Raw genomic sequence first — 20,338 nt, forward strand, 5'->3', positions numbered from 1 at the left:
CCCGGAAACTACCCGGATACCAGCCCCTACATGACTGCGTCCACTGCCGCCATGGTCTTGGGACGAATGCGCTTTCAACTTCACCATGGCAAAGCCTCAGGGTTCAGATACTCGCCTAGGTTCCACTTGTCCAAGCCAGGCCTATTTATTATTCATGGACGATTCCACTGTGGTCCGTTGACCCGCTCCGGGGCCGTATCTGGCATTGACAGCTTGACGAATGACAGCGACCAGGGTAGCTTTAGAGATGTCAATGGTCATTGCTCGAAAAATTCGGCGCCTGTTGTCTAGACATTGACCAGACTACGGAGTAGCAGCCCTGTCAAATCAGCATGACTCGACACTGCTCCGTACTATGGCGTTCTTCACCATCCTTTTCTTCTTCTTGTTTATTTTGTTGGCGAAGCTTTTGCCCATGTTATGCCGAGAATAGATCGCCATTGACTCAGCAGTCCGAGGAATCCTAGTCCATGTACATCGTTCCATAGCATGGGGGGTTTCTTTTCTTTACTTTCTGTCTAGAACCCGTTTCTTACGGCCCTTGCATTTCCAATTATTACACACACACTCGCCTACAATGCTTTGTGGCGTGATCCGTAGCAAACACTTTGCTACTTTTTGCGCCCAGGAGCTCGTCAAGAGCCGAATGAAAGGGGCTTGGGATGACACTCCGCCCTTCACAAATCTGAAAAAATTTTCGCTTCCTTCGAGACCGCTCGTTAAGAGAGCATGTATGTACTTCTACCGTTTTGACTTTTTTTTATCATGTCACAGCATCCCTGCCATCGGACGCAAAGGGGCTGGTTCCGCGGCCCTGGGACCTACCTGGTGGAGAGATGTGGCCTTACCGCTTCTCTGGCATCGTACCGGTTTCCCGGTACCAGAGGCTGAGTGTCGACATGGAGGAGCGGAACTTAAGACATGATCGCATCAGACTAAGGACTGGTGATTTTGTTATGGATTCTGCAGCAAGGCTAGCATATGCAGCTGCTGGTACTCCGTACGGCCTATCCGACCGAGTTCGGTAGGAATGCATCTTTGTACATTCACGCGACAGTGAAAATCAAGCGAAACAGATGGAGCATGCATTGCGAATCATGCTGCACAACGTCATTCTGTTCATGTAGCACAAAGTGCCTACAAGCTTACACGCACTCCTTTGGGAGACATTGAGAAGATGCTGGATACGAAAAGCAAGACCCGAATGGCGTGAATCATTTGCGAGCTCAAACTCACCAATGATCTTCGACTGTGAGCGTCCCATTCTTGGTCACCAGAAACTCCTCCACTGCTACATCTTTTCCGCTCTCCTTCCCACATCCACTCTCCTTGATACCGCCAAAGGGGGCCTCGGCGCATGAGCTGTTTCCAGTATTCTAAAATGCAATGCTGTGTCAGCGAGTGTGCGTGTTCTCATTTCTCCGCCACGGAACTTTGCGAAGAGAGACAACTCGGACTTCACAAACACGGCTGAGATGGCGCAGGGGGAAAAAAAGAAAATTGGGAAAGCAAACAAGTGGTTTCGGGAATACTTGGGAAGAAAATTTTTCACGTAGCAGAAAAGAAAAGAAACAACACACAAGATTGTCGAGAAAAGTATGCAGATGAAAGGGGATTGTCGAACATACCAATCCAATCATGCCGGCCTCCAGCGTCTCAAACATCCTCCACAGCCGATCAACATTCTTGGTGAAGACGTAACTCGCCAATCCCATACTGGTGTTGTTTGCTCGAGTGGTCACTTCGTCTTCGGTATCAAAAACGGACACGCCGAGAAGCGGCGCAAAAATCTCATCCTTGCTCATGAGCATGTCGTCCGTCACCTCTGTCACAATGGTTGGGCTCATGAAGTAGCCCCCCGTAGATTCGGCACGAAGACCTGTCCCATATACCATTTTGGCACCGTTTGCAATGGCATCCTTTGCCATTTCCTCGGCCTTGTCGAGTGCTCGGGGCGTCGTGACGGGGCCCATGGTCGTTCCCTCGGCCATGCCATGCCCAACCTTGAGCAGGGACGTCCTCTGTATAAGCTCCTTCACAAAGGAGTCGTACACGCCACGCTGGACGTACAACCGATTTGACGAGATGCAGGCCTGGCCGGCGTGACGCCATTTCAGAGCCATAAGTTGACCGAGTGCCTGATCAATGTTGGCATCGTCAAAGACGATGAAGGGGCAATTCCCGCCAAGTTCCAAGGTGGATTTTTTGAGGTTACGCGCGCAAAGACCGGTAATTATCTTGCCGACCCGCGTACTACCAGTAAAGGTCACCTTCTTCACCAGCGGATGGAGACAAAGAGATTCCGCGACGGCAGGAGTGTTGTCGAGGCTGGTGGTCAGGATGTTGAGGGCGCCGACGGGGAATCCGGCCTTGAGTCCGAGGCGTGCCACGGCAATGGCTGTTAGCGGTGTTTCCGGCGACGGCTTGACAACCATGGTGCAGCCCGCGGCCAGCGCTGCGGCCATCTTCCTCAGAGTCAGAGCGATGGGGAAGTTCCACGGCACCAAGGCGGCAGCGACTCCGATCGGCTGCTTGATGGTGATGGCGCGACGGCCAGGGACGGCGGACACGATGGAGCTGCCATGGGCCCTCTCTGCCTCGCCCACGAACCACCAGGTGAAGCCTGTCGCGTAGTCGACCTCGCCGTAGGCCTCTGCGAGAGGCTTTCCGGTCTCGTGGACGAGAATCGTGGCCAGGTCTTGGCGGGCTTCGACAATCAGCTGGTGCCACTTGGAGATGGTTTGGGCTCGCTTCCTCGGGGTCCATTTGGAGTATTCCTGGAAGGCTCGGTGGCTCGACTGCACGGCCGCGTCGACGTCCTCGCTGCCGCAGTCGGGACAGGAGATCCACGGCTTGCCGGTGCCTGGATCGATGACTTGGAAGCGTCTCCCCGACTTGGCGGATGTGTCCTGGCCGTCAACCAGGCAGTCGGGACGGGCGAGGCTCGTGTCGGCCAGCTGAAAGGGCAGATCTGCGGTCATGGTGATTCAAAAATGAAAGACTACGTATGGAATGTCGTGGGGTGGCCCTCCAAGCTGCCTCGTCTGAGACACGCCAAGTCGCGGGCTTTAATGAAGCTTATTGCAAATCGGACAGTGAAGCGAGGTCGGCATGCAGAACATGCCTTGCCGACGAGCGAGCGGGGAATCCGAGTCCCTGTGACGTGAACCCACAATCAGGGTGGCCCGATGTCAAGCGAATGACGTTAAGAAGATGGCATAGTCTTTTGGTTGGCACCCTCCAAAGTCCAAGTGCAGGATTTGGTCGTCGTGAATGCATGGCGCCATGATGCGGGGATTTGGAGTTTGGGAAATTGCGGAGATGAATATGTTGACTCGAGCCGTTCTGCATTGCGGTGGCACGCTCCGGATGGCATTGACGTGTGCGGGTCTGGGGTAATGGAGGCAAACGGCTGATCAGATGAGGTTCTGGGGACTGGCACGTTGTGGCTTGTCGTGGACGAGTGGCATTGCAAAGGGGGAAGGATGGCGATGCTTAGATGCTTTGCTGTTCAGGTTCAACCACCATTCATTGTCTTATTTAGTCTGTCTCCGGTCCGCAACGTTCAACTTGGCCGGGCCTGGGAGTTGGCAGATGCACCCTCGTTGCATAATATTGTTGCTGGTCATCGTTGTCATCACTTTCCAAGCGCTTCATCAGAGTGAATATTTCTTGTTCTTTCCCGTCATGACCGCAGATACCCGGGTCAAGGAGCGGCGGTCTCGCACTAGTCCGTATAATCGGCTGGTCACCATTGCGGTAGCCTTTGGTTCCTTTGTAAGATGAGCATCCATTGATCATTGATCGCCTGGATTCCACTCCAAACCCACTTTCCGTCAAGTTTGGTCCTCTGCGCTAAAAAAAATCCCTCGATGTCCCACGAGTGTCAACCCAAGTACAGGGGAGGCCAAAAACCACCAACTCCACATCTTCGCCAACATTGAACCTACATCAGACTCTAGAGGTGCTAGTCCGCTGACCTTGACATCTCCAGACGTACGGATACTGCTCTGCCATCATCGGCAGCACCATCGGCCAGCCAGGATGGTATGAGTACTTCGGGCTGCCCATGCAGGGCGAGCCCGGCTATGGCACCACGACCACGCAGGCCATTGCCACTGCCAACGGATTGTACAGCGCCGGAGGAGCCGTCGGCAGCCTGTTCATCATGTGGGCGGCTTCAGCTCTGGGCAGAAAGCTCTCTATCCAGATGGGTGCAGCTTGCGCCGTTGTTGGCGGTGCGTTCCAAGGAGGAGCGGCTGCTTTGGCGTACGTTTTTTTTTTTCCTTTTCCGGAACGACGCCATCCGTATTAACATAGTCCAACAGCATGTTCCACGTCGGCCGGGTGGTTTCCGGCCTCGGTATTGGTATCCTCGTCACCGCGTGTCCCATGTATCTCTCTGAACTGGCGCCCCCTGACAGGAGAGGCTGGCTGGTCGGCCACCACGCCATCTTCCTCGTGTTCGGCTACATGCTCTCTGGCTGGCTGGGCTTCGCGTGCTACTTTGCCACGGAGGAGAACCCGTCGTTTGCGTGGCGGTTTCCGCTTTGTGTGCAGTGCTTGTCGCCGCTTGTGTTGCTGGTCACGTCGATCTGGATCCCGCGCTCGCCGCGGTGGCTCCTCCAGACGGGCCGCGTCGAGGAGGCGTGGAGGGTTCTGCGGGAGTTGCGCAGGGCGCCTCATGATCCGGATGATTTGACGGCCAAGGAGGAGCTGTACCAGGTCAAGATGCAGATTGCGTTGGACGCCCAGAAGCTCAGGGCCATGGGGTGTACGCCCTGGACGGCTGTGATCAAGAAGAAGAGCTATAGGAAACGCATGGTGATTGGGTTTTTGACGCAGTGGGGGGCGGAATTTGCTGGCCCTCTGGTCATTGTAAGTGTGTTGTGCTTGACCTGGCTTTTTCTTTTGTTTCTCTTTTCCCTCGTCTTTCTCTCTCTGTGTGTGTGTATGTGTGTCCTGTATTATGCTATTCTATTCGGATTTGTCGTCGAAACAGCAGTCGACTGACTTGGACGTCCATCGCAGAACAACTATTCCGTCATCCTGTACACCAATCTCGGGCAGACAAACTACATGCCCCTCCTCCTGTCGGCACTATGGCTCACAACAGCCGGTCTGATTTACAACCCCCTCGGCGCATGGCTACACGACAAGGTCAACTCCCGGCGGTGGATGTTCATAACGGGCCTGTTCGGCTGTCTCATTACAACATCAGGTCTGGTCGGGTGCATTGCGCAGTACGGAGGAACCTCCAACCAGGCCGGCAACGCGGCAGGCGTCTTTTTCGTCTTTTTATACCTCACCTTCCAAGGGTACGTATAAGCCCGGTGACTTTGGGCAGAAAAAAAAATTAAATCTCCTTTTCTAACGAGCAAGTAAACAGAACGCTTTGCGACACAACCATGTACCTCTACGTGTCGGAAATCTTCCCTACGGAGATCCGTCCCATTGGCATGGGTTTCTCCCTCTTTGGCCAGTTCGCCTCAACCATTATCCTGCTGCAGACAGCCCCCATTGGCATCGACCAAGTCGGCTGGAAGTACTACCTCGTCATCATCGCCTGGTGCATCTTCTTCATCCCCATTGTGTACTTCTTCTTCCCTGAGACGGCGAGGCTTTCGCTGGAGGAGATCTCGGCCAGGTTCGGGGATGACGTCGCCGTGCATGTGAATGATGTGTCGGCGGCGCAGAGGAATGAGCTGGATGAGTTTTTGAAGAGGAATGACGTTACGGCTTTGGCTAAGGAAGACGGCTACGTTGCCGAGAAGGGTGAGATGGAGCAAGCGGACAAGGCTTGATACGAGTGCTTGGTATGATCATATATCCCCATGTTAGGTTGTTTTTGCTTTTCCGACACGTAGTCGGGAAGTAGTTTAGCACTGGAATAATACATATCTCTGGATTTTACGTCATATTACGCTCTCTCTCTGCGGGGTGGTTGCAATAATGTAACAGGCTTGATACTACCATGCTCAGTCTTTGCATCACACGCATCATGACCCCGCGTTCAACATGTCACCAAATGTGCGTCAACATTACCCAACTTGGCCATTTACTTGAAGAAAGATTGAAACATTGCACGGCCTACACCAGGTCCATACTCGCCCCGCAATGTGTGGCCCCCCAGTGCCACCACCACGATCAATAGCGTCAAGTGGTCTGCACCGGACGTGCCACCCAACCCGAGACTTCAACAATCATCTCCACCATGCTCTACACCCCAAGACGCCCGAGGTCCACCCAGCCGTGATCATGTTCCAAAATTTCCAAGTATCCTTTTGTCTCCCCTGCCCTTTTTGCCCTTTTCTCTCGAATAGGCCGAAACCGTATTACGGGAATACATGAATCCATAAGCACGGCTCTCCTATTCAACATGACAAAATCCATCCCCTTATCCATCACCCCCTTCGACTCCCTCCCAGACAAGAAACGAGTATGGCCAGCTGCCCCAAATTCCCATGAGGAAGGGCTAGGCCGCCTATCCCTCCTCACACCCGAAGTAGTTGCCTCCGCGGCACAGTCCTGCATCAAAACCGGCATCAGAGTCTCGCTCAACTGGGACCTGCGAAAGCTGGACACTGCCAATTTCAACCGAGCGCCGGCGCAGCATCACATCGTCTCCCTGCTGGACGGGGCTGCTTTCGACGATGTGTACATTTTCAATCCGCAGCAGTCGTCGCAGTGGGACGGCCTGAGACACTTCTCGGCGCCGTTTCCCACGCCCCAGGACCCTTCGCGGAGGCTATTCTACGGCGGCGTGACGGCTGCCGAGATTGGCGACCGGTCGAATCATCGCATTGGCATGCAGCACTGGGCCACGGAAGGTATTTGCGGACGGGGAGTGCTGCTGGACTATGCGGCGTGGGCGGAGAGGAACGGCGTTGAGTATAGTGCGTTTTCGAATCATGCTGTTCCGTTGAGGCTGTTGAAACAGATTGCCGATGAGGAAAAGGTCGTATTCCAGCGAGGAGACGTGTTGTTGGTGAGGATTGGCGCCACGAGGGAGTGGGATACGCGGATGAGCCCCGCGGATAAGTTGGCATATGGCAGTGATCCTAATCCGCAGCATGCGGGGGTTGAAGGCACCGAGGAGATGTTGAGATGGATATGGAACGAGGGGTTTGCCGCCGTGGCGGGAGATGCTATTTCTTTCGAGGTGTATCCGAAGCAGGATTCTTATAAGACCGAGGATGGGCGAGAGGTCCCTGGCCTCCTGATGCATGAGTACTTGATTGCGGGATGGGGGCTGCCGGTTGGCGAGCTGTTTGATCTGGAGGAGTTGAGCAAGACTTGTCAAAGGCTAGGTCGCTGGGAATTTTTTGTTTCCAGTGCGCCGTTGAATATGCCCGGGGGCGTGAGCAGTCCTCCAAATTGTCTTGCGATATTTTAGCTTGTTTGCTCCTGTATCATTATTGCTTTAGCTAAGGCGTTATATGGAATGGTCATTGTTGACATTTAATATCATCCGTTGTGATTCTCGAAGCTTTGCAGTATTTTTGCAAACTTGTCGGCGAGTCCCCAAGACCCCAGTCGGTGGAATATACTCTGCGCGTCTCTCGTGATAAGAGCAGCAGATCCCTCTGTGAAAATATCATCCGCCGAGCCAATTTGCACGGGTCCACCAGTCTGAATCCATTGCATTACTGCCTTCTTTTGCTCCATGTCGCGGGAGTGAATATCCAGTCTCAGGTAGACGCCGTCTCTAGATCTCAATGACGACGGGCTGTATTTGACGTATGCCACGACAAAGATGTATGCCATGAAGAGACGCATAATTTCACAAGGGGCAGAAACCAAGAACTCATTGGCGACGGCGATGATTTGGCCCGAGTGCCACAAGAGACGTCTTGTTCGCTTTTTATCTGCTTTCATAGCCGCGGAGAGCCGGCGTCTTGCGACAGCGACACTTCTATCCTTCTCTGGTCCGTGGGACACTATTTTGCGCACCATGTAGAGAACTATATCCATTATATCGTCTGCAGCGTACATATGGGAATAGTGGCACAAAAGGGAGGAGATACTAGAGTTTTGGTTAGTCACAGCTACCCTGGTGTTGCAATTGTTGTCGTGGCAAGGAAACGAGGAAGAATCATACTTGTAACTGACGAGGTCAGAAGTAGAGCATGGCTGTTCCATAGATTCGAGAAGAGAGTCAAGTCCCCGAAGGAGAGAAGTCTTGGACTGCTGATGGGCTTTGAACAGTGAAGGCAAGTCAAAGTAATCTGTTGTTGACAACGCCTCCAGCTGCTTCAAATCCCAAAGCAGACGTCCAATGACTTGGCCGCACAATCTCCTTCCCCACATGGAAACATGTTCATCGACTGGTTTTCCAGCCATGGCAGCTTTCAGGACACTAGACAGCTTGGCTCCCTGGGCTTTGGGTGGACATCGGAACTTCAAAGCAGCCCAGGCATGTGCAGATGGCGCTTCCCATAATGACTCAGAACAGGGCAACCTCGCTGGAAGCTCACTCAAGTCCACAGCTCCCCGACGATTGGTCAAAGTGCACAGGCTACAGTCGTATTCGAAAGATGCCCAAGCGATCCGATTGTCTCTCTCTCTCGTGATCCACGATTTCCACTCAGCGTAAGGGTTATTCTGGTCAACCACGGCTCTATTACTGTCTGCAGATTCATCGTGGATGTTGAGTCGAGCATTCAACAGTCCTAATCCCCGTAGGCTTCCAATGAGTACGCCTCGTGTCCGGTCTGCGTTTTGATAGAGATGACGGTTCCCAGATCCCAACGAATATATCTGGTGTAGGCATAATGCAGCCAAATAGGAAATATTAGAGTAATTAGCACTATCCGATACTCCCTGCACATAGTTAGCTCCCACTAATTTTAGCGCTGTCGTGACAATACTTACCAGCCATGTTATCATTGAGGCACAGAATTCACCAACGGCATCCGATACCTCACTAGATCCCGGATCAGTCGACAGCGCAGATCCAACGCAGACCATTGCCGCCAGCAGCACCGTTGGGCATTCATGAATCGTCCAAGTCGGCGCGTGAACAATGGGCTGGATAATTTGGAATCCGGAGAAATATGAATCAATGAGCTGATTCATCAGGTCTACACCGGAATTGAGGTTACGTGAAGCCACTTGCTTCGGACTAGGGAGTTGCTGCTGAGAGAATAGTTGGACTAGGCAATCAACGGGAGTTTGTTGGTCTCCCGGGCTAAGTTGCGTTGATTCCCTCAGTACATCATGTAATCTTGGTAGTGGGAATCGCGGGGGTTGCGATTCTTTTCCTTGTTCAAATGGCCATGGTAGAACATTCTGCCTTTTAGGTAAAGCTGGAAGAGGAGGCATTGGGTTGGTCGAGGGTAGAACACCATACACGCTCGCTGGCGGAGGTACGTTTTCTTCCATAGACGGCTGGCTGTCGATGGGGAGGTGAATGTTGGATATGTCGAAATCAAGCCAGTCAAACCCGCTACCTCTGAAATCAAAAGGCAGTGTAGCATCTAGAGACTGAGAGTAAACTGTCGCATTCCCATCGCTTGGTGTGTTCCCATGGTCAAAGGCTGGGCTGCAGCCGTCCTCGATAATGATGGGGTCGAATCTCTGATCAAATTCAGCAAAGCCCGCAGTTGGCGATGCTTGAATGGTATAATTTCTGTAATCCTTCGATAGGGGCTCGTCGTATTGCTGAAAATGAAGATTGTCACAACCTGCGTCTTGCTCTATATCACGTGCCACATTCGTCTGATGGATATCCCGAGTCTGTGGACAAGGTGAGCAAGGCACATCATGGATAGGCTTCGCATATGGATATGAGCAGGTCTCAGACGTCTTGGCCGCATGGCAAGAAGCACATGGCATGGTTCTATCGCATTTTAACTTGTGGCGAACACATCGATTACAAGATTTTTGGCTCGTGCCTGCGTTCCCGGCTGCGATGTCATGCGATGCGCGGAGGTGACGGAGAAGAACATCCTGTCGCGAGAAGCTCCTATCGCAATGGGAACATTGAATCGTCCTTCTCTGAGAGTGAGGGAGGTGTGTGAGACGGTGGCGATTCAAATGGCTAGGCCGTGTGAAGGACCGGCTGCATTGATCACAGGCGAGTTTGGATCGTGATGTCAGGCTCGGCTCCTCCATCTTGAAGTGAATCATGGAGAGCTCGCTCATAGTTGTATGTGCCGCGTTTATTTTGATGGAATATGGACAGTACTTGATTCATAATTCGGGAAGGGAAAAAATTTGGCGGCTGGCAGAACGAATCTCACGATGTCAGAATCTGGGGTCTGGGGGGGATGATGGAGGTCGGACGACGGAGTATGGGGACCCGCGTAGTGGAGTCTGGCGCACTGATGAAGTCTGGTCGATTAAGTCTTGAACTCAAGTGCTAGCTTCAGTGGCGGACGCCACTATCGTCTCCAGTGTGCCTGCCTGCTGGCCGTTCAATGTTGGTTCCACGTGCGAGCTTTCACCGTCTCGGAAGGCAATCTACGGTGATACTCCGTAGTCATCTAGAACTCCACATCGCTGCCATCAAAATATTTGCCAGCGATGACGATCCGTGTCGCACGTAGCAACTTTATCCCGGTCATGTATTACATTGAGAGCGACGTCGGCCGAAAAACATCTCCAGCTTCTCCTCGATTTATCTAAACTAGCACTTGGGGCTCTACACGCATCGTCCACCATCCACCTCAATATTCACACCGGTAATGAAACCGGCCTCCTCACTGGCGAGATAGCAGCAAGCATTGGCAACGTCTGCTGGTGTAGATGGCCGTCCCAGAGGAACCGTAGAAACAAAACCTGCCCGATTCTCCTCTGTATCGGGCTTACCCAGGAACAAGTGCGTCCTATACGATGTGTATTAGCTTCCTTCTCTGCAACGCACCTTGTACTAATGGCCACGGAGACTACTCACATTCCAGTGCTGCCGACAACAGGCGAGACGGCATTGAACCGAATCTGCTGAGGGCCATATTCCACGGCCAAGGACTTTGTCGCGGTGATGACTGCTCCTTTGGATGCATTGTACCACGTCAAGCGCGGGCGAGGTCGAATGCCAGCTGTGGAGGCAACTTGAATAAAGCAACCGGGTCGGTTCTCCTTCAGGAAATACTTTTGCAGCAGGACGTGGACTGAGATGTAGATGGACTTGACGTTGACGTCAAAGACCAGGTCAAACTCTTTCTCCGTGACGTCCTCGGTTGGTTTATTTGGATAGGTAACACCGGCGTTGTTGACGACAATGTCCAACTGCCCGAATGCCTTCAAGGTCTCGCTCAACAAGTTCTCCCAGTCGCTGGTTTTCGTAACATCTGCCTTGACAAAGATGCCGCCCAGTTCAGAGGCTGCTGCCTTCCCAGTATCTTCTGAGAGATCTGCAACGACAACTCTGGCTCCCTCTTTGGTGAACTTTTCGGCAATGCCTCTGCCGAACCCTGATGCTGCGCCTGTGACGAGGGCTACTTTGCCTTCAAGACGTCCCGAGGCCATGGTGAATTGATTTAGAGGTGGTTTGTAATCAAGTAGAGATGAACAAAGGTCCAAATAAATGCAAAATGAGACCTTCTCTCGGGGTGTAGAAATATATACAATCACGGTGATCAAATTAGCATTTTCTCATGCCCGTCAATCTTTTAGAAAGCTCATGGTCGCAGCATGCGGGGAGCCGTCCGCCATAAGAGACTCCTCCCCACTTGCGCCATCCTCGTTCTCATCCGAGCCTGGGGAGAGAGTGGGACTTCTCCGGAGCCCAAGAAGGTGGCGTGTTGTACGGAGTAGTGGTGGTACATATGGACAGCCATTGATATCGAGGGAAAGGCCAGTGGCACGCTCCGGTGGATCAGAAAAGGCAACGTCCAAATATTGGCCATCCCGCTGCCGTCTTCCGCACTCGACTGTGCCGCGGCATGGTTGGTGTTGAAAGAAAAAACAGAAGATCTACTCCGTACTCCGTACCAAATTAGGACCTCGCACTTGTGTGAGGTCTCCACTCTTGGCAGAGTCGTTAAACAGTCGGCATTAATACGTACCTACGAATAGCTGCGCCGGTCCGAAAGCGCAACAGAATAATGTCAACAGCTACACTGATTTTGTATGAGTGGGACACCCGGCCAACTTTGGACTAGCCACTGCTGCATGAAATTGCCCGACCCGTCTTAGCGCCATCACTGCATGACCCCGATTCCACCCGTCACCGGAGACGTGGATAGTTCGACGCGGGGCCAAGCTCCGATATAGTTCTCAGACGATGGTTGCCAGATGATCGAAAGCCGAGTTCGGACACGCGCAACGGCCAGCAGAAGCTTTGCTCATGGCTATAACTCGACATCGTCTTCGCTGGAGGCTCGCAAAAAAGTAGCACATCATTCCAAGCATGCCAGTCACGCTCACGGAAGCTGAAAAATGACCTCAAGCACGTTCAAACTCCTCGTTCTGCCTGGCGACCACGTAGGTCCAGAGGTCATAAATGAAGCCTTGCGGGTATTGGATGTTGTAGAGGAATCGCGGCCCGGCCTCAAATTCGAGCGCTCTTTCGACGTCGTCGGCGGCAGTAGCATTGACAAACACGGAGTCCCGATAACCCAGGAGGTCCTACAAAAAGCAACCCAAAGCGACGCAGTCTTGTTCGGCAGCGTTGGCGGTCCCAAATGGGCCGATGCCTCGCCCAACCCCGAATCGGGCCTTCTTCAACTTCGCCACAAGCTCGACGCTTTTGCAAATCTTCGCCCTTGCGAGATTATTGTTCCCTCGTTGCTGGATGCATCCCCGCTCAAGCCGGACATCATTCGAGGGACCAAGTTCATCGTCGTGAGGGAAAACTGCGGAGGCGCCTATTTCGGTACCAAGGTTGAGACACCCGACGTCGCCTCGGATCTCTGGGTGTACAGACCGCACGAGGTGGAAAGATGCGCTCGCGTGTCTGCCGCCGTTGCGCGTTTGTTGGGCAAGTCTGGCGATGGAAAGGGCGGCGGCGGCCCAGCTGTCGTCTGGAGCGCAGACAAAGCCAACGTTTTAGCAAGCGGCAGGCTTTGGAGGCGAGTGACTGAAGACACGTTCAAGAAGGAGTTCCCCGACGTCGAGCTACGCCACCAACTCGCAGATAGCATGGCTATGCTCATGGTGAAGAACCCTCGCGGCTTCAACGGCGTCATCCACACGGATAACACGTTTGGCGACATCTTATCCGACATATCGGGCGGTATAGTTGGCAGCCTGGGCACGTTACCCAGCGCCAGCATTTCTGGCGTGCCGGGAGAGGGCAAATGCAATGGCATCTATGAACCTGTCCATGGGAGCGCACCCGATATTGCAGGCAAGGGCATTGTCAACCCAGTTGCGCAAATCCTAAGTCTTGCCATGCTGTTGAGGTATTCGTGTCTCCTGACGAACGAGGCGGCTGCTATCGAATCGGCAGTTCAGCTTGTGTTTGAGCCCAAGGAAGCTGGCGGCTTCGGCATACGAACGAAGGACATGGGTGGAAATGCAGGTACCCGTGAAGTGGGAGACGCGGTTTGCCAGGTTTTGCGAGAGTTATTGAGCAGGGGATAGGCAGTTGAGTACCTGGGTAGATAGAGTTTCTATACGAGTGTGATGAGCAAGGATGTTGTTGTCGATCAATCAATCTGCCTCGTCGTTGTGAGGCACGCCATGAAATATGTGGAAGAAAAAATGTGTGAGTGTCCCACGAACTGCCGACAGACAAAGCACCGGCCATATTTCTGGTCTCCCATGTGCTTGGGCGTTCTAGGCTTCGGCAAGGCAAAGGGGTGTCGGCAACAACGATACAATAACTAAAAAAATTAACCGGGACAACGGCAACAATCGTTCCCTGGCCAGGCGCAATCATGCATAGCTCAGCAATCGCGGATAGTATCCGTAGAGCAATGAGGATGGGCAGAGGCAAATGGCGTCTAGGCGAATATGATGATGCGAAGCAGTTGTCCATGTGACGGGACTTCCTACCCTGTACGAAGTAGACTGCAAGAAATGGAGATATTCCCAGAGCAATCGTCACCAAGGCCAAGGCCGAACAGCTTATTTGACTTGTGTCCCTGAGCATGCGTATGACGAGTACATCTGGCTTGACTTGACATATGTTTCCAGTCGCAGGTTCGATTTGTGTTCTGTCATGACTTGCCACTTGGCAGCCCAATGGCTTTGCGGGACGGAGACAATAAAAAAGCCAAAAACCCCAACTACTATTTTCAACGGTGCCTACCTAGGTACTTTTGGCCCCGACCTTTCCAAGTACTACATCTATTTCAGTAAGCATCTGGCTTATTTCGTGCATTACACAAACACACACTCGTGCTACATTGACACGTTTGCGAACGCGTGGCAAGAAGCTCCGCTGTGTATCCCGAGTCCTTCACCAACACACCGGACATCTTTCTGTGTACTACTACGGAGATACATACTACTGGAAAGGGGAGATGAACAAAGCATGTTATGAGATGCAGACACTAGCGTTGTAATTGTCTTAGACACTGGTAGTTTAAAAGCAAGGGCACGTAGTATTCTAATTTCAGCCATTTTCAGCGGAGAGGTGTGGCTGTCATGTTCTACTCGACATCAATCAATTGAAAAAAAGAAACTAGGGCGGCACAAGGAAGGGCGGATGCTACCCTAGGCCGTTAGTACTTAGTAATGGCGACAGTGTGCACGCAGCAACATCACCCTGGACATGCCTTCCTTCACATGCGCTTTTGCTCCATCATACAGTGCGAATATCGCGTATATTCGATTTTCTCACAGGGTGGGTTCCGCCCACATCGAGGACATTAATCATAAAACACAGCGGGCGGGGAGGAGAGGAACAAAAAAAAAGCGACCAAGCCCTTGTCAGCATAAAGTTCAACTGAGACCTTCAGAAGCGCCATAGTCACCGACCGCAACATGCATTTCCAGCCCATAGAGAACTCCTTCGAGGATGCCTATGTTTCCCACCTTGGCGGAGGGCCTAGAGTAGAACTGCACGCAAGCCTCGATCAGCTCGACGACGTCTTTGGTTCCACGCCAGCTTCACCAGCCGAGCCAGAGGCGCAGAGCAGCTCTCATCCTTCAGACATAAGGCGGCTGGAAACTGAACACACAAATGCCGGATATCGAGAAGGCATCACCGTAGCCAAGGAGGCGAGCATTCAGGGTGGATTCGACGAGGGCTTTAGTCTAGGGGCAACTATTGGATTGCGGGCCGGGCAGCTACTCGGCATGGTTGAAGGCATTGCCGATGCGGTCAAGGGCCAACCAGGCGAGGCGGCAGAGACGGCAGAAAAGTTGCTAAACGAAGCCAGGGACGAGCTGAGTACTGGCAGAATTTTTTCGACAGAGTATTGGGCACCAGATGGCACCTGGAACTACGACGTGACCGCCCAAGACGGTGATCAAATTCTATTCCCCGACGTGGCTGCTGCGCACCCTTTGATACAGAAATGGAGCAGGGTCGTTGACGAACAGACGAACATGTGGCATATTCAAGTGTCTATTTTGGATGATGATGCCAATGGGCCGCGTCTGGACACAGCTTCGGTTGAGCCACCACTCAACGTATCTGCCCCTACACGATCAAAGCAATCTCTGGATTGGTGAAGGTTCAGTACTCTGTGCGGAAATATTGTATTCCGCACTTCGTACGGAGAAATAACTGCACGTCCAAGAGACTTATGGCAACTGATTCAAGAACGTTGCCGCACAGAATTGCTTTTGCGGCAGGCTTTGCCAGGAGCATTGAGGCGGGCTGCAAGGCTGGCTTCCTCTCAAAAGAAAACATGCCGCAGCATGGAATACTAGTCAGATCTCATTTGATACACCGATTGTGATACGGTGTACGGAGTACGAAGGACGGTGTGCGACCTCGCTTCGCTCACCCTGGGCTGTCAGAAAGGGCGGCATGGCATGGACGGACCGGGCTCGAGCTCACACGAGAAGGCAAAATCGACAGCACAAACGTTCACTTAGACAGGCTTCTTCGTATCCCTTATCTTTTACAGCAAGAGCTGATGACGCATAGCTCACCCTTGGTCGGGAGGGAAAACCATCCAAGGGGCGATGGACAAGCTAGATTATTTGCACTATATCCCTTCCTCAAAACACACTTGAAGATCCGGGCCAATATGGGGGTATAAGACTGATGACTTAACTAAACACATGCGCGACGGCCGGAAAAGGGAAAAAAAAAGAACCCACATCGACGCGTGTTTAACAACCTGTACCAACGATGCCCGTTGGTCCGAAGACGGCGGTATTGCCTTGATATGGCGGGAGAAACGGAATAAGGAGTCTCAAAGCCACAGGCGCTTGTCGCATCGATAAGACCAACAGAGGCTAGGATTGGGCTAAAATCCGTCGCTGCCATGCCATGCTAAATATAAAGAATACGGCAGTACGGAGTAGTTGACCTACAGAATACAACACGGGGGAGGGATACAGTCGCCCTGCAGAGTACAGTCAATTTATTATTCTGTACTAGTATCAGTCTCAGTCAGAAATTGGGTGGCCCATTGTCTCCACGCACACTGGTTTCTTCCCGAAATGGAAAGAGGGGCGGCTAATTTTTGACTACGACTTCACCCCTTGCTCCGAGAATAGCTGTACATCGAAAAAGCAAACAAATCAATAATACACAAACGAGGGCGGTGGAAGGGTCTGTCTGCTATCCGTTGGAGGAGAAGCCCGAAGCGACTTGGTGGGATAAGGCAGCGGTTGCGAGCAGTTGTACGGGTATCTTCCCATGTCCAGGAGCAGCAACTTGGGGGAGGCGGCTTGCTCGTTAGACACAACTGGGACACGATACTACTACAACATGGAATTCCCCAGACGACGTGGATATTCAGTCGTGGCTGCGACACCCTGGGCAGTGCAGAGAAGAAGAAAACCAGAGACACACATGCGGTCGTATGTACATCAACTGTCAGCTATGGCCGTCCCATGTCGGCACTTGCACTAGCGCAGGCACCCCGTGTCGATCCTCCAAGTTTCCAACCATGATACCAGTCTTCCGACGAGTAAAACGCACGGCCCGCTCCTTGGGAAAGCTACTCCACGAGGCCCTTGATGTGGCTGCATGAGCATCAGACATTGTTCCTGGAAAGGTCGGGGGACTGAGCTGCGTCCTCTAGGCTCTCTTCTGGTCTGGGCTTGCTTTGACAACCAACTAACCAACTCACTCCCTCGCAAGCCGACCCTGCCGAGTCATCATAATCTCGCTCCGCACATGTATGTACACAGGTACTATGCCTATGTATGATCTAAGCCGGGGGTTGGCGATTGTGAGACAGGGGTCAAAGCTATTGGCTTCCAACCGCTACTAGTAACTGCGGTTTGTACGTACATATTGTTTTTGCTACTCATTTCCCCCCGTGAATCAACCTGCAAAGGGGAAGACGCTATGAATACAATGGTGAAAGTTCTAGCCGGGCGCCGTGGTCGTTGTCTATTTAAGACCATTGATGTGCCATGACAGATGGATTCCTTCCACCTCATCTTCAGCACAGAAAGCAGACTTTTGGACACAACTCCAACCGCTCTCACCTTATACCTTCGTTTTCCGGGATTTTTAAATTACCCGTCCACTCTTTTTCACATTTACTACACACTCCGTTTAAAAATGAAGTCTTTCATTGCTGTTGCGGCTGTCGCCGCCGTTGCTTCGGCTCACGAGGCTCGCTCCCCCCTTGGCCTCGACCTCAACGTCGGCAACCTGGTCAAGGTCGACCTCTGCCTGGGTCTTGATCTCAAGCTTCCCCTTGGAATCTCTATCGAGACTGATGATTGCCCTAAAAAAGGCCCTCCTGCTGGCTGCATCGACGTCTGGCACCCTCCTCACCACGTTCCCATGGACGGCTGTGACGACAACGACAACGACGAGTGGCATTATGTCCACCCTTGCGACTGCAAGCCCGAGGCTCCTCACACCTGGACCACCAGCACTGTCACTCAGACTCAGGTCAAGACCCTCACCAGCTGTGCTCCTACCGTGACCGACTGCCCTGCTGGTCCTCACGTCACCACTGTGGTTGTCCCGGCCACAACAACCATCTGCCCCGTGCCAGTTCACTCTACCACCATGGCTACTGTCCCTGCCGGCAACACTCTCCCTGCTACCGCCCCTGCTACCATGCCCGGTACTGTTCCTGCTACCATGCCCGGCACCGTCCCCGGCACCATGCCCGGCTCGGCTCCCGGTACTGTTCCCGCCGTCGTGCCCGGAACCGCCCCGGGCACTCTGCCTGCTACCGCCCCTGTTGCTACGCAGGCACCGGTTTGGACCAAGCCTGCCAATCAGTCGATGCCCGCTACTCAGGTCCCTCCCCCTGCCATTACCACTCCCGTCGTCGTGGCTCCTTCTCCTGCCACCACGCCTTCCGAGGCCTCGTCTCCCGCGGTTGTTGTTCTCCCTCCCGTTGGCACCGGCGCACCCCCTACCGGCAACTGGACGACCCCTCCTGTCATGGCTGGTGCCGCCCAGAACAGCCAGAAGGTCGGTGCCGTTGTCGCCATGGGCCTCATCGCCGCTCTCCTGATCTAGGCCGGGGGGCGTGTTGACCGCACAGCATATATCCTGGGTGCTGTAGTACATTTGAGTACATCGTGACGACATTATGGGATCGGCGTGGCGAGATACCAAAAAGTTTCCCACTGATTTTTTCGTTGAAGCTTTCAAGGTAGCTTTTGTGTTTGGAGAGTGTCAATAGACGCCGGTGGCTGGCGTGTAAAACTGGAGAGGAGGGGGAGGGGGTGTTTACATGCGGATGCCTGATTCTTGTATTAAGACTTTTCTGCAGATTTACTTTTACTAGTGTCGGAACTTATCTCGCCGATGTAGTGTCAATATTGTATATACAACTCATTTGTGCCATGATTATAGCAATGTTGTGACTGGACCTTGGAGCAGAAAATTAATACATAAGCGTCCCGGATGGCCATTTGTGCAGTGTATCTGATCATTATCTTAGAGTCATATGCTTCGTCGCCTATGTGAAATGCAATGCCATGTCGCTCGCTACATTGGGTATCCAATTATTCTCATCACCCCTCTTGCTCTTCCAGGATGCTCTCCTCCAGACGCTCCTCCAACTTTCTAGCTACATCCTCAATGCTATCATTCTTATCAAAAACAGCACCCGATGCCTCCCAGTCACGCCCGTCGCTCCCAAACACCACAAACTTGACCACGTTTCCATCATCGTCCATGATAAGTCGGCCAGTCTTGTCGTTTGCCCAGGTGAGACTTATTTGCTTGGCCTCAATATCTGCGATGCCCGCTTCCACGAGCGCATTGGGCGCTACGGCCCGTCCGCCTCTCTCGTGCAATCCCAATCGCCGGCGGAGATCTGCCGAGACGCCCAGTCGATTGTGGTACCGTACAATTTCTCGCCGCAGCGTCCTCACAAACTTGTCGAGATCTTGGTCCGTGGAGCTGCTGCTTCCGCCGGCTCGGGATGGCTGCGGCAAGTGTCTTGCTGCCAGGCCGGCCAGAGGCACTGCCGGAGGGACGGTATGTCTGTGGACGCGGAGGTGTTTTGAGCCCGGATACGGTCGGTTCAACATCACGTAGTAGGGGCGGAGGAACTGCCCCCGAGACATGATTTCGAACCGCAGGCCCAGGACGTGGCCGTCATCCACGGCATTGGGGTCAGGGTCGCGGACCTTGAAGGAGGTTACTGGAGCGGATATTCGGTAGATGCATTGCTGCATGTGGGCTTGTTGCTGGGTTGAGCGGCTGCTCAGCTTGGACGATGCGGTTTCTGAGGAACCCGGCCGACGGGCAACGGCGGGCGAGGATGAGGAGCGGATGAGACGCGATGTTGACGCGGAGGATAGAATCGTCGAGCACTGGATTCGGAGGGCTTTGCGTAAAGAGGCCGCTGCTAATGTGTGAGTGGTCTTGATTGAAAATAAATGGTGAGTGAGAGGGCGCGTCAAGCTGCAAACCTTGTTTTCTTAATGAGGCAATCTCCTTGTCTAGCTGAGATGGCTCGGATGAAGTCGGTTCGGAGTCCATTTTTTTTCTTCTCTCTTTTGAGTATTTCACACCCCGCCTGTGTCTGCGGTCATGTCGGGACTGCGAGCCAACAGGTCGGTGAGATGAGTATAAGAATTGTTGATGCTGAATGACGTTCAACGCGTCGAGCAACACCTGCGATAAGATAAGGAGGGCATGGATGGGCAAGCTTTGCCATGCAGCGTCCCCGCAGTCCGGTAAAGGCAATCGCCGATTGGTAGCCTTCGGAGTTTGTTTCCCCTGATGGCGGCGCAATATCTATTCCTCCGACACTAAAACGGTCTAGGCGACTTAAACAGGCAGGGGCGATCTACGGGTAATCGAGCAGGTGCCAAGTGTCCAATGCGAGCAGCC

At 53.0% G+C, this 20,338-nt stretch overlaps 8 protein-coding genes across 8 annotated transcripts; 5 read left to right on the plus strand and 3 right to left on the minus strand.

Moving 5' to 3' along the window:
- Positions 1-1,232: 1,232 nt before the first annotated feature.
- On the minus strand, positions 1,233-2,981 carry gabD (Succinate-semialdehyde dehydrogenase [NADP(+)] GabD; the record flags this gene model as incomplete). The annotated part of the gene is made up of 2 exons (XM_014686199.1): positions 1,233-1,376; positions 1,629-2,981. The coding sequence occupies 2 exons, from the start codon at positions 2,979-2,981 to the stop codon at positions 1,233-1,235; spliced, it is 1,497 nt and encodes a 498-aa protein (XP_014541685.1).
- A 706-nt stretch (positions 2,982-3,687) lies between these two features.
- On the plus strand, positions 3,688-5,804 carry STL1_5 (Sugar transporter STL1; the record flags this gene model as incomplete). Its single annotated transcript, XM_014686200.1, has 5 exons — positions 3,688-3,777; positions 3,995-4,269; positions 4,329-4,878; positions 5,032-5,318; positions 5,390-5,804. 5 exons carry the CDS (start codon positions 3,688-3,690, stop codon positions 5,802-5,804), a joined length of 1,617 nt encoding a protein of 538 aa, XP_014541686.1.
- A 575-nt stretch (positions 5,805-6,379) lies between these two features.
- On the plus strand, positions 6,380-7,396 carry G6M90_00g090290 (uncharacterized protein; the record flags this gene model as incomplete). Its single annotated transcript, XM_014686201.1, has 1 exon — positions 6,380-7,396. The coding sequence occupies one exon, from the start codon at positions 6,380-6,382 to the stop codon at positions 7,394-7,396; it is 1,017 nt and encodes a 338-aa protein (XP_014541687.1).
- A 71-nt stretch (positions 7,397-7,467) lies between these two features.
- On the minus strand, positions 7,468-11,472 carry tsaC1 (4-formylbenzenesulfonate dehydrogenase TsaC1/TsaC2; the record flags this gene model as incomplete). Its single annotated transcript, XM_066131370.1, has 5 exons — positions 7,468-8,026; positions 8,102-8,823; positions 8,875-9,738; positions 10,670-10,829; positions 10,898-11,472. 5 exons carry the CDS (start codon positions 11,470-11,472, stop codon positions 7,468-7,470), a joined length of 2,880 nt encoding a protein of 959 aa, XP_065987441.1.
- A 912-nt stretch (positions 11,473-12,384) lies between these two features.
- Positions 12,385-13,530, plus strand: LEU2 (3-isopropylmalate dehydrogenase; the record flags this gene model as incomplete). Its single annotated transcript, XM_014686204.1, has 1 exon — positions 12,385-13,530. One exon carries the CDS (start codon positions 12,385-12,387, stop codon positions 13,528-13,530), a length of 1,146 nt encoding a protein of 381 aa, XP_014541690.1.
- A 1,347-nt stretch (positions 13,531-14,877) lies between these two features.
- On the plus strand, positions 14,878-15,570 carry YAE1 (the record flags this gene model as incomplete). Its single annotated transcript, XM_014686205.1, has 1 exon — positions 14,878-15,570. The coding sequence occupies one exon, from the start codon at positions 14,878-14,880 to the stop codon at positions 15,568-15,570; it is 693 nt and encodes a 230-aa protein (XP_014541691.1).
- A 2,017-nt stretch (positions 15,571-17,587) lies between these two features.
- Positions 17,588-18,508, plus strand: G6M90_00g090330 (uncharacterized protein; the record flags this gene model as incomplete). The annotated part of the gene is made up of 1 exon (XM_014686206.1): positions 17,588-18,508. The coding sequence occupies one exon, from the start codon at positions 17,588-17,590 to the stop codon at positions 18,506-18,508; it is 921 nt and encodes a 306-aa protein (XP_014541692.1).
- Positions 18,509-19,008: 500 nt separating this feature from the next.
- G6M90_00g090340 (uncharacterized protein) lies at positions 19,009-19,984 on the minus strand (the record flags this gene model as incomplete). Its single annotated transcript, XM_066131371.1, has 2 exons — positions 19,009-19,847; positions 19,915-19,984. The coding sequence occupies 2 exons, from the start codon at positions 19,982-19,984 to the stop codon at positions 19,009-19,011; spliced, it is 909 nt and encodes a 302-aa protein (XP_065987420.1).
- Positions 19,985-20,338: the final 354 nt, after the last annotated feature.

This window comes from Metarhizium brunneum, chromosome 5, assembly GCF_013426205.1.
Source record: "Metarhizium brunneum chromosome 5, complete sequence".
Classification (NCBI taxonomy): Eukaryota; Fungi; Ascomycota; class Sordariomycetes; order Hypocreales; family Clavicipitaceae; genus Metarhizium; species Metarhizium brunneum.